Source organism: Sus scrofa, chromosome 18, assembly GCF_054392235.1.
Source record: "Sus scrofa isolate SSC_HxYL_T2T_F1_AM1 chromosome 18, Sscrofa_HxYL_maternal_Yorkshire_Landrace_v2.0, whole genome shotgun sequence".
Lineage (NCBI taxonomy): Eukaryota > Metazoa > Chordata > Mammalia > Artiodactyla > Suidae > Sus > Sus scrofa.
In genome coordinates, this window is record NC_139400.1 from 52,456,306 (window position 1) to 52,476,241 (window position 19,936).

A 19,936-nucleotide genomic window follows, 5' to 3' on the forward strand; every position below is an offset into this window, starting at 1 on the left:
GGCTGGGATCTGGTGTTGCTGTGGCTGTGGTGTAGGCCAGCAGCTGTAGCTCGGATTCGACCCCTAGCCTGGAAACCTCCATATACCACAGGTGCAGCCCTTCAAAGTATTTAATTAACTGCTGAGGTAATACTGGGAATGGGCTGAAGGTGGGGGACTCTGACAGGCCAAATGTCGAAGCAAGGCCATGCTGTCATTAGGCCACTCTGTGAAGTCTATATTCGAAGACTGGTCCCCGCCCAAGGTCTTCAAGTAGTAATAAGTGGGGGAAAAGGCAGGCTATTTGCACCAGCAGCTGGTGGATGGCTCTCCCTCGGTGCAGAGCTGAAAAAGTTGTACAGTGATGGCTGGCTGCTATTAATCTCATATTTATCGTGAGCTTTCTCTCCCTTTCTCCGTATCTAACTATCTTGTGTCTTGATCAGACCCCAGGGCACAGCCACACGGGTCCCATGGCAGAGCTGACTGCATGTGGGTCCAGCTCATTCCTAACTGGGTTTTCCTCTAGCCATGGAAACTTTGTGTGTGTGTGTGTCTTTCTAGGGTCGCACCTGCAGCTCACGGCAATGCCAGATCCTTAACCCCCTGAGCAAGGCCAGGGATCAAACCTGCGTCCTTATGGATACTAGTCAGAGTCATTTCTGCTGAGCCATGGTGGGAACTCTGAGACTTTAAATAAACTCTGAGACATGTGAGTGTGTCTTCTCACACCCACCAGCCTGCACCAGAGGCAGAGGTGTCCATCCCGACCCTCTGACCAGAATCCACATAAAAGACAGAACAGCAGGTGCCTTTCCCGTGGAGCACATGGAAGGAGGCAGCAAGGTGCTCAGAGGACTTGGAAATCATGAATAGTAAAGTTAAGCAAAGGCAGGGCTTCTGAAAACACCTCTAAGTAGACACCTGACCAAGCAAAAGAGAGAGAGAGGAGGGAGAAAGAAGAAGGAAGGAAGGAAGAAAAAGTCACATGTTTTGAAAATTCAATGACAGGTTTCAGGAGCCATGAAATGCAAATACATTCATAAGAGATAGATGGTGGGTGGGTGATGGCTGGCTGCTATTAATCTTTTATTTATCGTGCGCTTCCTCTCCCTTTCTCCGTATCTAACGATCTTGTATCTTGATCTCCTGGCAGAAAACTCTTTCCCAAACCCTACAAGATGATACTGCTCACGCCAGCGTTTTCCGATCCCCTTGTCTGGTTATTTTCACACTTGTCTGAAGACAGGAGACCCTGCAGAGCAGCAGAGGGCCCTTGGCAGGACGGACATCAGGCCAAGCCCCAGGGGGCAGCTCAGAGAACACACCGTCCAGCTAAAGCCCACAAGGCCAGCCTCGGAAAATACCTGGGGTTTGTACCCCTCAAACGTTGAACAAATGACGAGGTCATTCAAAGCTCTTAGTGGGGTTAGTGGGAGTTGGGAAGGGGCGGAATCTGGTGTTTCAGCAAAAGTACACAAATCACTGGGCCCTTGCCCAACACTGCTAACAAGCTGTGTGCATAAGAAGAGTCTCCTGACTTCTCAGATCTTATATCGCTGGTGCATGTCAGGTACCAGAAAGGTCAATGAAGCCTAACAAGTTAAAGGGAGGTGTGGAATGGTCACCAGAAAAACAGCAAAAAAACCCAGTACTGGAGTTCCCATTGTGGCTCAGTGGTAATGAATCCCACTAGTATCCATGAGGATGCGGGTTCGATCCCTGGCCACACTCAGTGGGTTAAGGATCCGGTGTTGCCGTGGCTATGGTGTTGGCCAGCATCTGTAGCTCCAATTTGACCCCTAGCCTGGGAATGTCCATATGCCTCGAATGTGGCCCTAAGAAAGCAAACAAAACAAACAAAAAAACACCAATACTCATCTGAGTGAATGATTTCTCTCAAAGGATTACTTTGTAGCTTTGCGATTTTTAAAAACATTCAGTGTTTTTGAAATTGCAATTTTTGTGCACATGATGGAAGATAAAGGTGATCAGATCTTCCTGCCACTCTAGGTAACTGAAATTGAATTCCCAGAAGTTATCACTAAAACAAAGGTAAAGACATTTGTTGCTTACACATAACTGAAGCTTTCTAAAGCCCAAAGGTCCAGAAGACTTCTCAGTGCGAATGTCTGTTTCAACAGAGATACCCTGTTTCCTCCTATGAGATCCAGACAGTTTCTAATGACACATATAGAACCCTTGGCAGCATCATTATAGTTCAATTTTGCCTTCTGCACCTAGGACTGTGGCAGATCTGCATACGACTGGTTGTGACTCACCAATAATGAGTAATGAAAATTTGTTATTTATCATTTCTAGGATCCCCACCAGTTTGACAGCAGAAAGTGGCATTACTTACCTGGCCCACATTACTGTTGCATAGACTCTGGAAAAATAAATCCCTCAATCCACTCAGGAACGTTTTTTTCCCCCCCAGTTAAGGTTTCCATGGCTCTATGCATAATACTAATTTTTACCTTTTTCTATTTACATTTTAATTTTAAATCTCCAGGCGAGTTCATTTCTATAATCCAGTATGTTTTTGTTCTCAAAATTCTCTAACTTCTTATCCCAGGAATCTCTTTAATATTTAATTTTTTACCTTGTTCAGTTACTGGAAAACATCTCATACCTTCTTTATTTATTATTAGAGTTGACTCTTTTCTTCACTCTGTGAAATTATCCATTTGGTGATTACATAACTCATATGCAAAAAAGTTCTTATCCTACCTGTAAAAGCAAACCTCACCCATGATTATTAAGAAGACTATTTTGCAAATCAACCATTGTTTATTTCAGAATATAATCAAGTACTACAGGCTAGATTAAAAGCTTAAGGATGGGGGGGTTCTTTTTTTTTTTTCTGAGTTAAAATAATAAAGGTAATCAAACCTTCCTGCCAATCTCAGTGATTGTGAAATTTAATTACCAGCAGTGATCATTAAAACAAAGGCAAAGCAATTTCTTTGACACATAATTGAATATTCCAGAAGAAAATTTCTAAAGAGTTCTCAGAAAATGTATTGAAAAATTAATTTTAACCTGATTATTTCATTTGTTGTGTCTCAGCCAGTGATGTAGAATAAGTGAGACGCGCCTGAGTGATATGGTTCAAGAGCAGCAGGTAAGAACGTGGTCTTAGGAGAATCAGATAACTTTGAGCTTAATGCTGAATAAATTATTCGATTTTTACTCTTTGCTCCAACACATTCAAACCTAAACCTCCCACGGCTATTCCTCTAAGAGAGGTTTAATCCATGGTGTTCGAGTTCACCTCTCCATATGCTGGACGCTGCAGAATCCACACTTTCCTTCTTAGTGTTCAATTGCCCGATTATGTCCCAAGGTGTGCAGACCTACACCCTCAAGCCTCCTGCTACTTAAATAGAAAGAAAGCCTCCTCCATCTGCTGTGTGTCAGCAGTGAGTGATCTGGCATCTCTGTGCATGAGGCTGCCCATGGGCCTTGTAAGCATAACTGCCCAGGGAAGAGGAACCACCAGGAAAAGGGCCAATAGCCCTAAGAAGGAAGTGGCAACTGGGCTATGACCTTCCTTATCTTCAGGCCTCGCCTACACTATTCCCTCTTCCTGAAATGCCTTTCCCTCTTTCTGTTTCCAGAAAAAAAAAAAAAAAATCCCACACATCGCAGCCCAACTCATATGTCACCCCTACGGACCCTTCCAAACTGAGGTCATTGCTCTCTTCCCTGCACTTTCCTCCACATAATTCATTTCCTGAAAAAGGAACAGAGACTGCTATTTGCTGTCCATCTCTGCTGCTGGATGGGGAGGAAAAGGATCTTGATTCATCTTTCTATTCCAAAGACTTGGAACTGTGCCTGCCACCTCAAAGAAACTTAATAAATGCTGGTTTGATGGAGCGCAAATCTCAACACCAAAAGTAACATGCGATGTAAGAGGCAAATTTGATGTGTCGTAGACTGACTTCCGTACCTCACGTCTGAGCCAGTGAGTGAGTGCCTTCTTTCTCATTCCTCCACGGAACACACTTTATTCACACCAAGCACTATCAGGTGCCACGCCCTATGCTGAGCACATTATCTAATTTAATCCCCACCACCTTCTTATGAAATAGTTCCTTGTACTGGCATTAGTCTCATTTATAGATAAGGACCCTGAGGCTTGGAGAAGTTAAGTAGCTCACCCAAGGTTCCCAGCTAGTCAGTGGTGAAGCCAAACTCAAGGACAATAATCTCAGAACTTCAGAGCGAGAAGGAATCCTAAAATTAGCTTCCTCACTTAACCTTCTTGAAGCTGAGGCTTATAACTTACTGCCTGGCACATAGTAGGCCCTCCAAAATGGTGCTTAATAGAATGATGGAGCACCCTAATTCCTCAGACTCTGACCTTTGCCTGGGAGAACCCAGCTGCTGCCACAAACAGGCTCTATTCTTTCCTGCCCAACACCTCTCACAGGTGTGAATTGCTTGTGTCATCTGCATTATTCATGATCCACATGGTGGTTAAGGGTGCTTTAAAAAGAGAGCTCCTGGTTCTCCTATTTTCAAGACAAAATGCCTGATTAATTGAGGAATTAGGCAATACAAGTTCATGGCCCAGGTTGATTCGTATTAAATAACATATCCCTGCCCACTTTCTGAATTTCAGCTTTCCAGTGATTTCCCAGTTTCCATTAGGATTTAAAACAGTGGTAATTAAAGCAGAAAAGAGAACCATCAGGAGCATCTCTAGCCTATCTGCAAAGCAATTACCATCGTCTAAAGCTTATGCTGTGCCGCTTCAAACCCATGCATTCTTCCTAAGGCTGAATTAGGTTTTTCAATAAGGTTGCTTAAGCTTAAGGGGCTCTTTCATCAAGATCTGAAAATTCAGAGGCCACAGCATCTGTAATTTATACCACCAGCAAATCCTGTGATGATATTGTCTTCTTGCCCTCTCTCCTTTCGTCTTTCCCTTCATCGCCTCTCCCTCACCAGTTCATTTTCTAGAGAGGGCCATTTTCAGAGAGGGATAACCATATGCTAATCATAAGCCAACATCACTGTATTTTAAATTCAATGGTAGTTAACCAAAATGAATTGAAGAGCAGCAGCAGTGGTTTGGGGGTACTAAAAATAAGCTGTAGCATTTGCTGAGTTCTCAGAATTAAAACCACAGGCGGTCAACTTGTTGCTGCTCTTAATAAGATATGACTGTGCTGCCCCATTCGCTGCTACTACCAGAAACTTCATCTATACGGTACACATAACAACACGGTGCTTTTGATTAGTTGGCAGTGATCAAGAAAGGAAGTGTTATTTCCCTGGAACTAAAACCTGCCAAAAAAGATAAGCGATGGCTTTCAAGTGATCACCTTGTGCCATGTCACAAGTGCACCTTCCCCAAATCACCTTGCATTTATGATTGGATTAGTCACACATCTACAGACATGGCTCCTCAATGCCTGGCTTGCTGTCCAGTGCCTCCAACAAAGTGTTTCTTCCTTTTGATTTAATTTTGTGATTCTCATTTAAAACATACACACAATAGGAATTAATACAATGTTAATATATTCAGCATTTCCATTAGGACTTCAAGACCTTCTTGACCCCTGAATCCCATAAACTACACTAAATGCCTTATCAGCTCTCCCTTTAAGGTTTGTCATTAAAGTTTTCAAAGACCAGGGCGGTAGAAGAATTCTACCTAATGCATCATTCTGATTAGAAACCTGTCATACTCAGAATCCAGTGGGTCTGCGTCCATTGATTCCCACTCCTTCAGATTCATTAGCAATTTTTTCTCTTCAATTAGACCCCCTGATCAACCGTAGAAAAGCTGGAAGAAGCCCTCCCTTTTCTCGGTCGCACTTGGAAAAAAAAAAAAAATGTATGCCTGGAAAGTAAAATTACAGAACGTATCCCAAGAGGCCATTGAGGAAAATCTCACACACTCACACACACACACACACACACACACACACACGCATGTACACTTGCGACCGGGCAAATTATCACAGGCTGGGCTCGACCTCCCTTCCCCTAACTCGCTTCAATCAAAACCAGAAAGACAGACTCCTTTATTACCTCTATCTCAAACCCATGCCCCAAGCGTGTGTCTCCGCAGAGCTAATTTCTGAAACAAACAAAGAAAATCAAGTCTGCGAGGAGCGAGGGTTGGTTCCCCTGCGCCTTGAATTTGGGCATCCAGCGGGGAGGGCACCGCACCGCCAGCGGGTCGGGGTTCCCGGCGTCACCCTAACCTTCTCCGCCTCATCAGCCCAGGTTCCCGCGGCGCCAGAAAGTGCGCGCCCGCCCTGCTCGCTTCGAGCCTCTCGCCTGCTGCTCCCCGAATCCCCAGGACCCCCGCGTCTGCACACGAAGGGCGCCCCCACTCTCCCACCTCGGAGCTGTCAGAGGCGCTGAGAGGCAGGGGGCACCGAGGGGGCTGGCGAGCCAAACAAGTGTCACACCGGCCGGCCGGCCGGCCGCCCTCCGGGAGAGCGGGCAGGACGGCCACAGATAGGCTCTCTCCATCCCAGGGTGCGGGCCGAGGGCAGGGGGCGAGAGACCCCGCAGGGCAGCCGCGCCCGACGGGCTGGAACTCACCGGAGGACACCGAGGAGCCGGACAGGCTGGAGTTGCTGGACGCTGCCATCTCCGCGCGCCCCGCGCGTGGCTGCTGGCTCAGCGCTGGTGCGGACGCCGCCGCCGCTGCCCTGGGCCGGCCGCTCGCAGGCTCCGCGGCCCCCAGCCCATGGCAAAGTCCTGGGGACGCGCAGAGAGCACCAGCCTCCGGACTCTGCCTGCACTTCCTGCTCCGCCAGATGACGCGCTGCTGCCGCCGCTATTTATTTGTGGTTTCCGTCCCTCTCGGCGCCCTCGCACGCTTTTCTCCGGGTGTCGGGGGGAGGTGGGAGCGGAGGGAGGCCGAGGGGCGGCCGGAGGGGCCGGATCGTGCCTCCAGCCGAGCCCCGGCTGCGGTCCGCGCTCCCCCGCGCGCGCGGCTGGGAACCCGGCGCCCGGGCCGCCCCGCCAGCTCCCCGCACCCTCCCCCGGGCTCCCGCCTCCCCGGCGGCACTTCGAGCTGCCCGGGCAAAGGCGGCGGGAGACAGACAGACAGAGCGACCTCCCCCTTCTCCCTCCGCCCCAACTCCGCTCGCGCGCACACAAAGGAAGGAGAGGAGACGCGGGAGCTCGGGGGGCTGGTTCAGCTGCCGCGGGCTTGACAGCTCCTGCGACGGGAGCTGGAGGAGGAGGCTGTGGACTGCAGGGCGGGGGGGACCCTGGCCGGGGGAGCCGGACCCCGAGGGGCCGGGGAAGCCGCCGAGCGGCGCGGGGCGAGCGTGGCTGCCGTGCGCAGCGCTGCTCCGAAGGTTTGAGGGCGACCGCGAGTGGGGAGTGGGGGGTCGGTGGTGGGGCTGGCGGCGCCCGGCCAGACTAGGGAGCAGCGACACAGCCAGGGTGGGATCCAGAGGGCGAAGGCGGGGTCACTGAGGACGCGGTGTTAGGTAGAAGGGGGCCGGGGCTGCCAGCGCGGCTGTGGGGCGCTCCTTCCACTCCCCTCCAAATTGTCCTTTGTTGCGCTGGAGCTGAGCAGGAAGGTGGTTTCCTAAAATACCCCCCAAACACCCTGCAAGCCGGTCTGGCTGCACTTAAGTACCCCAGCCACGGACGGGGCCTGACGGGTCCACGGGGCTTTTGAGATGGACCTTCAAAGAAATAGAGACGTTCCAGACATGTCATCAGGCCCACACAAAGCCGGGTGTCAAAGAGAAAGAGGTTCTCAGACTGTATCTTGCCAAAGATCCTCACAAAAGCCCTAAGACTTGGCAGCAGGTCCAACTGAGCCCTTTCCCGGTAAGGAACTGCTTAGGTGTGTGAGGGAAAGGGACTCCGGCGCAAGGTGTGTCCCTTAGCCCTGTATTTAAAGCTAAATTAATTTCACTGGAAGGAAATATCGTGCCGATTTTTTTTAAGTCTATTTCACGCTCCCAGCAGGGTAATCGGTTCTTTCATTCCTGAAGTCAGAGAAAACTGTGAAATTTGAACAGAAATTGTTAGATCAAAGGAAAGAGCAAACATTAAAGGAATGAAAGTACTCTCATTATGTAGCAAAGTGGAAAGTGTTCGCATTGGGGTAGTTCAATTTTAAAAAACATGGTTAAAAGGACATAGTCAATTTAAAAATTATCAAGAGTGACACAGGAACAGCAGCCATTCCTAGGGGGTCCACCTCAACCAAGCACCTGACACACAGTGAATAATAAATGTTGAATAATCACAATGCATGCCCGTGTCACATTTTCTAGTATCTTATTTTTTTTAATCCCCTCAAAAACACCATCCTCGAGATGTTCCCAGTAAGATTTTTTTTTTCTTTTTTTTTAAATGCTGCTTGCTGAATAGTTGAGGCCTCTTGAGTACTCTCTGGTCACACTGGACTGAGTTTTCCTGATCCTCATTTACATGGAACTTTGAAACATCCTTGCCTGGTATAAGGGGACCCTAGCACCCCCACCCCCCACCCTTCCATTCTTCTTCTTTTTTGTCTAATGCAACCTTGATGCAGCTTAATGTGGAGCCCTACGGGGACATACGGCCCACCCCAAACTTGACCTTGCTATCAGAAGAGACTTCCTGTTTTTTCAGAGTTCTTCTGATCAAAGGCATTATCTACATCTTTGACTGGTGATTGATGCACCCCTCCAGATCTTTAGCTGGGGGACTGTCTGACTTGGCTATGTCTCATAGTAGGGTTATTATCCTCTGGGCTTTGAAGAAGACAACACCCAGGTCCAAATTCTGATTCTGCCCTTTACTAGCTATGTGACCTTGAGCCTGTAACTTCCATCCACCGAGCCTCAGTTTCTCCACCCACAACCAAACATCTGATAAGATAGGGGGTTGTGAAGATTTGAATCAGACAATATGTGTAAAGCCACAGTCTGCCTGGCATAGAGTTTGTGCTCCAAAAGTCATTTTGTTTACTTGAAAGATCAAATCTATGACTTGAACAACTTTTGCTTTCTCCATTGCCTCTGGAGATGACTGGAGGTAACTCATCAGCAGTGACTTGTCTTACCAGGAGAAGTGTTTACCTCTGGCCCAAGGTTTAGATCTTTCTTGTCCCAGATGGAGCAGTACTCAACAGGTTTCATGATTCATCTCAGAAGTCTCACAGAGGGATGCCGAATTCTATTTTTGCCGTTTGCATGATAATAGTTACCCTCAAAGAGCTTTGCAGTCCTTAGTTAGAGGAAGTAAAACATGGCCCTGTTAAGTAGACTTTTTTTTATTATTCCCAATTAATTAGATGGAGGGACAGAGGGGCACTTGCTGTGAAGGTATCACCCCAAGGCACCCTGTGCTACACAAAAGTAGAATAAGATGGACAAGCATTTTTCTTCACTGGGTCCAGAGGCCAGAAAAACACAGGACCAATAAGCATGCTGGCAGAGCAGAAATGGGATGACTGGGGAGGCTTCGCTTATTGGTAGGAGATGGATGGGAACCCTGAAGTCCGTTATTTTGAAGAACAAAAGGAAAGCTCCAGGTTTAGAACTAAAATCTGAAAGTTGATCAATACTTTGGGTGGTTAAAAGTCATAAACAATGGGGAAAACTCAGCAGGCATATGATCGCACACTGACGTTTTTCTCAGATTCAGAGGCCTAATGGCTCGTTGCTACTTGCAAAAATGTTTAATATCAATAAATTAGCAGGAGGTGGCTGAAACAAGATGCTAACCCCCTCCTCAGTAGGCTCAAGAACCTGTTTGTGGACCTTCCAAAGCATTCCTGTAAATGAAATAATAAGAAAATTAGTTCATGTATTTTATTCACTCATGTATGGCACTATCTTTAGACAATGCCTATTTGCTCCCAAAAAGGGGAATATTGGTGTTCAAAAGAGTTTAAGTCTGTGTGACAAGTAGGAATTTTTTTTTAGACACGTCCACCTTTTTTCTTCAAATATTAAAATATTTATGGGGTGAAAGGAGGCTGGTTGACAACTTGGTTTATTTAGGATTAGAAATTACTGTTTTGTTTAAACGTGGCTTTCATGCTTAATTTAGCATTTAGAACTTTCCCACCTTCTCCTTCCAAACATATTTCCTGTTGCCCCCTTCACAAAGGTACCCCTTCTTCACCTCACCCCGTACCACTTGGGGCTGCCAGCACTGGCCTTTTCCCATCTCTTCCTACTGGGCCTCGTCCTTACTATGAAGGTTCTAGAAGAATGCACCTTCCTGGGGAACCTTCCCTGAGCCAGCAGCCAGAAACCAGCTCTCCTTCTGTTGAATTCCTCTAGTCTTTTCTCTGTACCTCTTAAATGGCCAGATGCTCTGTCTTGTTTCAGTTGCAACTGTCAAACATACTTTATTAAAAGCTTCCTGGAGACAGGAGCCTGGCCTGGCCGGCCTTTGTATTCTCTACCACACTTTACACACAGTAGGCGCTCAGTGGATATTTGCTGAATAAGTGCACAAACCAAGGTACAAATGAATCCAAATGGTTCGCATGTACACCAGTTAATTTTCACAGTAGCTGTGACCACAGAACAACAAGATGCGAAGTACTACATCTGCAGCACAGAAAAGAAATTGATGGGCATGTAAGGACACCCTATTTCCAACTAAAATGGTGAAAAGATAAAATTAAATTTACTTCTTTGTGTGTGTGTGTGTCTTTTTAGGGCTGCACCCAGGGCATATATATGGAAGTTCCCAGGCTAGGGGCTGAACTGCAGATCTACACCACAGTTCACAGCAACGCTGGATCCTTAACCCACTGAGTAAGTCCAGGGACTGAAGCCGCATCCTCATGGATACTAGTCGGGTTCACTACCACTGAGCCACGACAGGAACTCCAAGATTATATTTCCGTGGTGCAAATATTTGCAGCCCCAGCCCCCACTCCCATCACCAGCTGTTACAGCTCATGTAATTTATTGTTTACAGACTAGCTCTTATGTTACTATAATTTGTTTATTTTTGCTTTACTGTTGGTTCCTTTGAAGTTTAAAAGCAGACATGAAAACACCGCAGGGTGAATGTGGGCTGTTGTGGCTGGAGCTGGGCTCCCACATCTCAGGCGTGTTGGTGAAGGTCATTCCTTTTCTCAGTGCTAAGCACAGAATGAAATATTCCTGACTTTCAAGATTAATCCAGTGGCCAGCATCCACTGGAGAACTGCGGGGCTATTTGTCAACTAGCTTTAAATATTTTATGGCAAATGCTCTATTACAGAAAATAGGTCCTTTTGCCATCAATTTCTCAACATCGATACACTCTTTGTTGTAGTGAGAAACAGTCCCCTTTGTAGTTCAAGCCGTGTTTCTAATGCAAAGATACCTAGTCTGGTTAAAGAGAAAACATTGGCTCTTCTGGGGTAGTGCCAGGCATAACTAGAGGGCAAAGCTGAGAAACAGTGCGTTTCCTCCAGAGGTGCGCAGGCAGCTCAGGGTAAGGTTATTAAGCAGACAGCTCAGACGCCGCAGGTAGCAGCCCAGCCTCTGAACAAAAGGAGTCCACACCTGGGGTGCAGACAAAGGAGGCCGCCTCGGCTACCCAATTCCCCATTCACACTGCCTGCTGCTGGGGACCCCTAGTGGCCACACGACGCAAGCACAGGTGTTCCTGAATCCTCTCTGAGATGTGGAGGGGTCCATGTGTAATGTTAAAAAGTTCACTCAACTTCTTTCTCTCTCTGACACACACACACAAGATGGCAGGGCCTCCCACTGGGACATTTTCCCACCAGCCTCCTTGGATAAGCATCCTGGTACAACTTGAAAGTAGGGTTTAGTGTCAAGAGTACAGGCAGATTACTCAAGCTCTCTGTCAAATTTAGCCCCTATAAGAAAAAAGAGGATGGAGTTCCCACTTTGGCTCAGCAGATTACAAACTTGACCAGTATCCATGAGGATGCGGGTTCGATCCCTGACCTTGCTCGATGGGTTAAGGATCCAGTGTTGCTGCAAGCTGCAGCGTAGGTTGCAAATGCAGCTCAGATCCGATGTTGGTGGGGCAGTGGCGTAGGCCTGCCGCTGCAGAGGCAGCTCCAATTCAACCCCTGGCCTGGGAAATTCCATATGCCCCAGGTGCAGCTCTAAAAAAATAAAATAAATTAAATTAAGAAGGGGAGAAAATTAACATTAGCTGAGTACTACTGCTGCAACTTTTATTACCACTTAGCACGTTCCCTGCCACGAGCGCTATAGAAAAACCTCACCTTCCACACAGTAATCATTTCCTGTGTGCTGGGCCGTGCCGTGCACTTTATGTTCATGATTCTGAAGTGAGAATCATGGTCTCCAATTTCCATTTGGGGAAACCAAAGCCAAATAATTTTTGTCGTATCTTAATCAAAATGGACAACAATCCTAGTGGTAGGTCTTATCATCCCTACTTTGGTTACGAAAACCCCAAATGAGAGAGAGTACATAATTTATCATGGTTACAGGCATCGGTTTGAACCCAGCTTTGGCTGATTCTTTTCAGAACACACGAGAAGAAAATTTACCCTTTAGATTTTATTTGAATTTTCTGCTTTTTTGGGTAAACATTTTCCTATTTGAGCCTTTGCTTGGGTGAGAAATGAAGACATTTTTTTTTTTTTTTAATATTTTTAGGGCCCAACCCACAGCATATGGAGGTTCCCAGGCTAGGGATCGAATCTGCGCTGTAGCTGCCAGCCTACACTAGAGCCACAGCAATGCAGGATCCGAGCCACGTCTGCGGCCTACACCACAGCTCATGGCAACACCGGATCCTTAACCCACTGAGCAAGGCCAGGGATCAAACCCATGTCCCCATGGATGCTATTCGGGTTTGCTAACCACTGAGCCACAACTGGAACTCCCCAATTCTGCATTTCTAACAAGCTTCTGGGTGATGCAGTCGGTGCATCACCACAGGGTAAGTCACAAGGGTCCTAGGGCAATGGTTTGCAATGCTGGGTACCAATCAGTCACCTAGGAGGCTCTCAGAAACCCCAGAGTCCTGACCCCAGGACAATCAAACTGAAATCTCTGTGGGTGGGAACCAAACATCAGTTTTTTTTTTTTAATAACTCTTTGGAAAATCCAACATACTGCTAAGATTTGGAGCCACTTAGGGAAAAATGGAATTTAGAAAAGAGATAATAGGAGTTCCTGTTGTGGCTCAGCAGTGAGCTGTGGTGTAGGTTGCAGACTCTGCTCGGATCTCATGTTGCTGTGGCTGTGGTGTAGGTCGGCAGCTTCGATTTGACCCCGAGCCTGGGAACCTCCATATGCCGCAAGTGTGGCCCTAAAAGGCAAAAAAGGAACGATGGAAGGAAGGAAAAAAAGAAAGAAAAGAACGAAAGAAAAATACTATCAAAGGAGTCAGTTGGGGATGGCGATTTAGTGATTTTCTTGAAGACTGTCTCTGGCCATAAAGGAAGAGGAAAACTCAGCTTGCGTCAGGCCCTTTTATAAGACCACGTGGCCACAGCCACCGTGATGTAATATGATAGAATAGGATCTAACATTAGGATAAAACTTTCTCAATCTACATGGGGTAATGCAGATTTGAGTCTATGTTATGATTTTTTAAATACAGTTTTCGATGAAAAAGCATCAACAGTAGGCTCTTACCTTAGGGCCACTCCCACAAGAGCTGCCAGCTGTCAGTGAGGCAGATGTTTGCTGGCAAATCCACTCCATCATTTCTCAATCAGAAAGAAGATTAGAAATGGGATTTTCAGCTCAGATGGGGTTGAAGGGTGATGTTTATGCCGGAGAAATACTTGACGCCGCAGCTAGAGAAATTGCTTTGGGGGAAAAAAAAAAGCCCTCAACTTCTTATGTGTTATGAATATATGAAAATGAAACCCTCAGCTTGGGCAGAAAGAGGCAGTTTCATAGGTGATTGTATCTGACTTCCATGTCCAATGTGGCAGCAGCAGAGAGACAAAAAGAATTCTAGTCTAGTTGTCTTTCTACCCCAAAAATTTATCCTCACCAACACACACTCCCAGGCCTCAGGCTGAAACTGATAAGGGTGACAAGTTAAATAAACTAAAATGTATAACGCAGTTAATCCATGTATGAGGTTCATTTCATGTGTCACCTTATTTGAGCCATGGGGCGCCCAGCTATTTGGTCAGACATTATTCTGGGTGTTTTTCGATAAAATTTACATTTAAATAGGTAGACCAACTGTCCTTCCAAATGTGGGTGGGGCCCATCAAATCAGCTGAAGACCCTAATGGAACAAAAAGGATGGTTCTCCCCTAAGAGAGAATTCTTCCCCAAAGCCTTCAGATTCAGACACCAGTTCTTTTCTTGCCTTTGGATTTGATTTGAAATATTGGCTCTTGGAGTTCCCATCATAGCTCAGCAATAATGAACCTGACTAGTACTCATGAGGACGTGGGTTCGACCCCTGGCCTTGTTCAGTGGGTTAAGGATCCAGCATTGCCGTGAGCTGTGGTGTAGGTCACAGACGTGGCTCAGAGCTGGCATTGCTCTGGCTGTAGTGTAAGCTGGCACCTACAGCTTCCATTCAACCCCAGCCTGGGAAAGTCCATACGCCCTGGGTGCGGCACTAAAAAGACAAAAAGAAAAAAAAAAAAGAAATATCGGTTCTTTCTAGGTCTTAAGCCTGTTGGCTTAAGACATAAGCCATCAGCTCTCCTAGGGATCTGTTTTGCTGACTCACATTGCATATCTAGAACTTACCAGCCTCCACTAGCATAAGCCACCATATATAAAGGAATTGGCTTGGCATAAATATATGTTTACATACACATTCTGTGGATCTGTTTAGCTGGGGAAACCTGACCAATAATTCACATAGGTAATTTCTTTATGTATGCCTCCAGATTTTCAAATTATATATAATATAATGAGATTTGTATAGTCAGTGATTTTTTTTTTTTTTTTTTTTTTTTTTTTTTTGCTGCAGGGTACAGTGGCTTGATGTGGGATCTTAGTTCTCAGACCAGGGATTGAATCCGGGCCACAGCAGTGCAAGTATCGAATCCTAACCACCAGGCCACCAGGGAACTCCCTAATCACTGATTTTTAAATTGTGTGTCCTTAAATGAACAACAGGAAGGGTCATATCCTCTCACATCGCAAGTGTCTATACTTGAGAGCAGTGCTGCTCCTCAAACTTTAGAACCCACGAATATGAACTGCAAAGCTGTTAAAACAGGGTCCCATGCGCTGAGATTCTGATTCAGGTTTGGGGTGGGGGCTGAGCATCTGCATCTCTCACAAGCTCCCAGGTGATGCTAGTCCATGGACCCAGCGGAGCGACAAGGTCTATGATCGCTGTAATAGGGATCACGGCCCCTTTCCAGGGGCCTGTGTTTTACTCTCCACTTCCTGTGTTTATACCACCAATTCGCTCCTTAAAAAAATTCCACCATAATGTGTGGTTTTCTTTCTACCTGGCTGAGTCTGGTGGGCAACAAGGGTGTTCTGCCTTTTTTTTTTTTTTTTGCATCCTCCTTCCCCAAGAACCTTTCCTATAACAGAATTTCAAAAATGTTTGTAGACTCCAATTAAGTGTTTATCTTTGTTCTACTTTCCCAAGCCATTTAAAGGCAGCGGGCTGTCCTGATTTTGCACACAAAAGGGCAGGAGCAGAATTACCACAGTCAGATGCCGACTGATATTTGCTTCTGCCCTGTCCAAAGAATTTAATCTTCTATAAGCCTAGCTCCCATTCTCTTTGGGGCGGCCATGTCAAGAATCTTTTTTTTTTTTTTTTAATTAATTAATTTATTTATTTATTGTCTTTTGTTGTTGTTGTTGTTGCTATTTCTTGGGCTGCTCCCGCGGCATATGGAGGTTCCCAGGCTAGGGGTTGAATCGGAGCTGTAGCCACCGGCCTACGCCAGAGCCACAGCAACGCGGGATCCGAGCCACGTCTGCAACCTACCCCACAGCTCACGGCAACGCCGGATCCTTAACCCACTGAGCAAGGGCAGGGATCGAACCCGCAACCTCATGGTTCCTAGTCGGATTCGTTAACCACTGCGCCACGACGGGAACTCCAAGAATCTTAATGTTTCATACCATCGTGGGACGTTAAAGCCTTTCTATTGAACCCTAATGATGGAGACGGAGACCCAGTTCACTCCATGTCTATTTCCAGACATGTGCACGTCAGGGACGGTTTAGACAAAAATGTTTAAACGTTGAACTGCCTTTTTCAGTTTTGGTCCAAATGTGTAACCCTGGGTAAAAATATCCTAGGGTTGTACATGGGTCACATCGACTGAACTTGTCAAGTAGTTAAATGTGATAATCTGGCAAGATGCTGCTGATCTGGCAAGACTTAAGGAGAAGTCTGAACGATACTGCAACTTTACACATTGTCCTTCTGAGCTGAGTCTTCATCTGCGCACTCTGTTACACCCCTGTATCACACCACAATGTGTTAATGGATACCTTCGTCCCTTAATGCTGTTTGTGATCTTATTTTATTATTGCTAGACAGAACACTTCAGGTTCAAGCAATTCTTTCAAGGCATTCAGAGCAGAAATCTGCCACCACTGCCCGCCTTCCTCTGCCCTCCTATTTGTCAAACTCTATCATTACCTTCTCTTTTGCACACAGCATCCTGTCATAGTCTCATAATAGAAGTTCAGCTTGTTTGCATATGCATTTGCATGTCTTCATTAAGAGGAAGATGGCAAAGTGATTAATGAGGGTTATTTCTCATTTCGCAAAAGAAATATGTCTGTTTCTTTACAGCCTGCATTCAAAGCACTGAAAGCAGCCGTTATAAGTTAGTTTAACATCAAATCATTTGCAGCATTTATGTTATTGAAAATGTTTTCTCTTGTAAAAATAACCATGCAAACTGTAGATGTGTTAGAAGTAAAAAGACATCAGCAACAGAAAAGGCAAATCGTCCACATTCCCACCAGCATGAGCACGAACATTAACACTTTCGTTGTATTTTTCTCCCTGTGGGGGTTAGCAGTTTAGCAGTCTGCTTTTTTGCAGTTTATGTTATGGAGGCATATAAATATACATGTGTAAAATACTTTGTTAAGACATATATCAAAAGTGGTTAACTCAAAAAAAGTGGTTAACTCATGCTGAAATTATTAATTTTCTATATTGTGTCATTTAAAAATTATTATACTTTACTTTTATATGGGAAACACGAAGAAAGCTACCTTTGTTTTGGAATAAAGGAATAAAGCTGTGTGAATATTCATCATGTCATTACATATTCTTAATGAGTATTTTTTTTTTTGGTCTCTTTGTCTTCTCTAGGGCCGCACCCATGGCATATGGAGGTTCCCAGGCTAGGGGTCCAATCGGAGCTGTAGCCACCAAGCCTATGCCAGAGCCACAGCAATGTGAGATCCAAGCCACATCTGTGACCTACACCACAGCTCACAGCAACGCTGGATCCTTAACCCACTGAGCGAGGCCAGGGATCGAACCTGCATCCTCACGGATGCTAGTCGGGTTCGCTAACCGCTGAGCCATGACGGGAAATTCTTAATGTAATTTTTAATGGCTGTATAAAATTCCATGGAATGAATTTGCAATAACTTAATTCATTATTCTTCTGTTGATTAAAATTTAAATTATTCTGTAGTTTTTGCTTTTTGTGAATTACGTTGGGATAAAAATCTTTGCACAGGGAGATCCCCTGCAAAAATAATGTACTTTAAAGAGATAATTCCTTTACGTTTTTCTCTTCTATGCATTTTTCTTGCTTGCTTTTGCATTAATAGAATTTTTCTAATTCGATTTTTCTCTTTTCATTTAAAGAGTTTTAATTTGTTTGAAATTTACCATAAATATTTTTACAGATATACTTTCAGTTTAACAAAGCCTAGTGTTAGTCTATATCCTTACTGTACAGACCAAAAATAAGAGGGCATGAGGTTGCTTTAACTCTAGTTACCTGACATCTTATGTTTTGCACCTCCTTCTAGCATTTTAGATCAATCTTTTTTAAAAAAAAAAACAACTGGAAATTAGACATTATCGTTCATTTTACAATGTCACTGTTTAGGTTTAAACAGAAGTTTCTCATCTTCTTTGCTCACAACTCTTTCTTGCACTTAAGACTTTCCTCTGTATTCTTTTTTCTTCTTCCTAAAGCACATTCTTTTAAAGTTCATTTATGAGAATTTAATAGTCATCCCTTTCAATTTTTGTCTGTAAATGTCTTCATTTTATCTTTTTTTTTTTTCTTCTTTTTCCTTTTTTAGGGCCGCACCCACGGCATATGGAGGTTCCCAGGCTAGGGGTCCAATTGGAGCTACAGCTGCCGGTCTACACCACAGCCACAGCACCATAAGATCCGAGCCGCGGCTGCGCCCTACACCATAGCCCATGGCAATGCCAGATCCTTAACCCACTGAGCAAGGCCAGGGGTTGAACCCACAACCTCATGGTTCCTAGTCAGATTCGTTTCTGCTTCGCCACAACAGGAACTCCTGTCTTTCCTTTTGAATAAAAACGTGGGCTTGTAGAATAAAGCTGACAGTTAATTTCCTTCAGCACTTTGAATACACTATTCCACTGTGTTCTGACAAGTTTTCTTGTCAACAAGAAGTTCATTATTAATCTAATTATTGTTCCTTTTCTGGCAATATTTTTTTTTTTTTTGTTTTTAAGAATGTTTTTTTCCTCTGTCTGGCCATTCTGAAGCTTTCCCACAGCATGCCCAAGTGTGATTGGATTTATCCTGTTCAGGATTCACTGGCCTTTCTGAACCTGAGAAGTCGTGTCTTTTTCCAATTCTGGAAAACAGCTATCATCTCTGAATATTACCTATTCAAAAGCCTCAGTCATTTAGACACATGTTAGAGTGTCTCATTATTTCTCAATATTTCTTAACCTTTTCTTATTTTTTATTTATTGGTTTCTCTGTGCTCTTCTGTGGGTAATTTATCCTCCACTAATTTTCTGCTGGTTATCAATCAACTAAATATCAATTTATCTAACCTGCTATTTATCAACTGAATTGAATATACAACTTCAATTCTTTAGTTATTTGCTTTTAGAAGTTCACTCTGTCATTTTCCAAGTCTACTGGGTTGTTTTTCCTAGCCTCTTGCTCCTTTATCATCCTGCGGATTCTCTCTTACATTCTTCTAACATTGTGCTAGGAATTTTCTTTCTGGCCCTTCCAAATCCACACCCTACCCTGCTCTGTACCATGGAGGCTGATCAGCTGGACCACATGGGTAGATGCATTCCCTCGTCCAGATGAGCTCTGGCTCCTCTCTCATGACTAGCAGAACTTTGCTTTCTATTGGTGCAGCTTCCCAGGAGCATCAGGGCACGGCTGCAGCATCCTCCTCCTGCATCCTGTGCCACCAAAAAGGATTCTCTCCTGCCTTTGACCTTCCCCCAGTTTTTCTCCAAAGTGCCAAGCGGAGACCAAGGAGAGGTGCTTGGGGGTGGGTACACATCCCTTGGGGCCCCCGTTATTCTAAACTGATATATACCAGTACACTCAGCCTTTAGGGATTCTTCTTCTTCTTCTTATTTCTTCTATGGCAGCCACCTCTTCCTCCTGCAAGATGTCAAAGGTGGAACAACTCATGTGTCCTGACTCTCCTTGGGGGGAGGGACTGTTTACTCTTTGAAATGCAGTTTCCTGGTTTCCGGTGACCTCAGCCCTCTGATGAGTTCAGGAAGACTATGATTGGTTTTGTACACTGTTCAGCATTTTCCTGTTGTCAGGATGGGAGTGACACTCTCTCTCTCGCAGCTTTCCACACCCCAAGCAGGAGTGGAATTCCCAGTGTAGTCCTAAGGGCACCACCCTTCACTTCCCAAGCTCCCAGGTTTGGAGGGTAAATTACTACGTGGCCACTGAAGGTCAGGCCCAAGCTCAAGGCTAGGAGCACCTGGCAGAGGCCTCAGGGCAATGCCAGCTGCAGGGATCACTGCCTCTCTGGGTTCTTGCTGTCTCATTTTGCTGGCCTGAGAGGATTTCCCTTATTTTTCTATAAGCTCTGGCACGCATTTA

At 45.3% G+C, this 19,936-nt stretch overlaps 1 protein-coding gene and 1 long non-coding RNA gene across 2 annotated transcripts in view; both read right to left on the reverse strand.

Moving 5' to 3' along the window:
• Nucleotides 1–6,768, reverse strand: part of CHN2 (chimerin 2) — a 299,981-nt gene extending 293,213 nt beyond the window's left edge. Inside the window, exon 1 of the mRNA XM_003484050.5 lies at nt 6,553–6,768. Within this exon, the coding sequence (XP_003484098.2) occupies nt 6,553–6,601 (49 nt within the window). The 5' untranslated portion in view covers nt 6,602–6,768. The remainder of the gene's footprint in view (nt 1–6,552) is intronic.
• A 1,474-nt stretch (nt 6,769–8,242) lies between these two features.
• Nucleotides 8,243–19,936, reverse strand: part of LOC110257511 (uncharacterized) — a 49,489-nt gene continuing 37,795 nt past the window's right edge. The window contains exons 5-6 of the long non-coding RNA XR_014834058.1: nt 13,566–13,741; nt 8,243–9,742 (exon numbers count right to left, since the gene is read on the reverse strand). This is a non-coding gene — a long non-coding RNA (uncharacterized LOC110257511). The remainder of the gene's footprint in view (nt 9,743–13,565; nt 13,742–19,936) is intronic.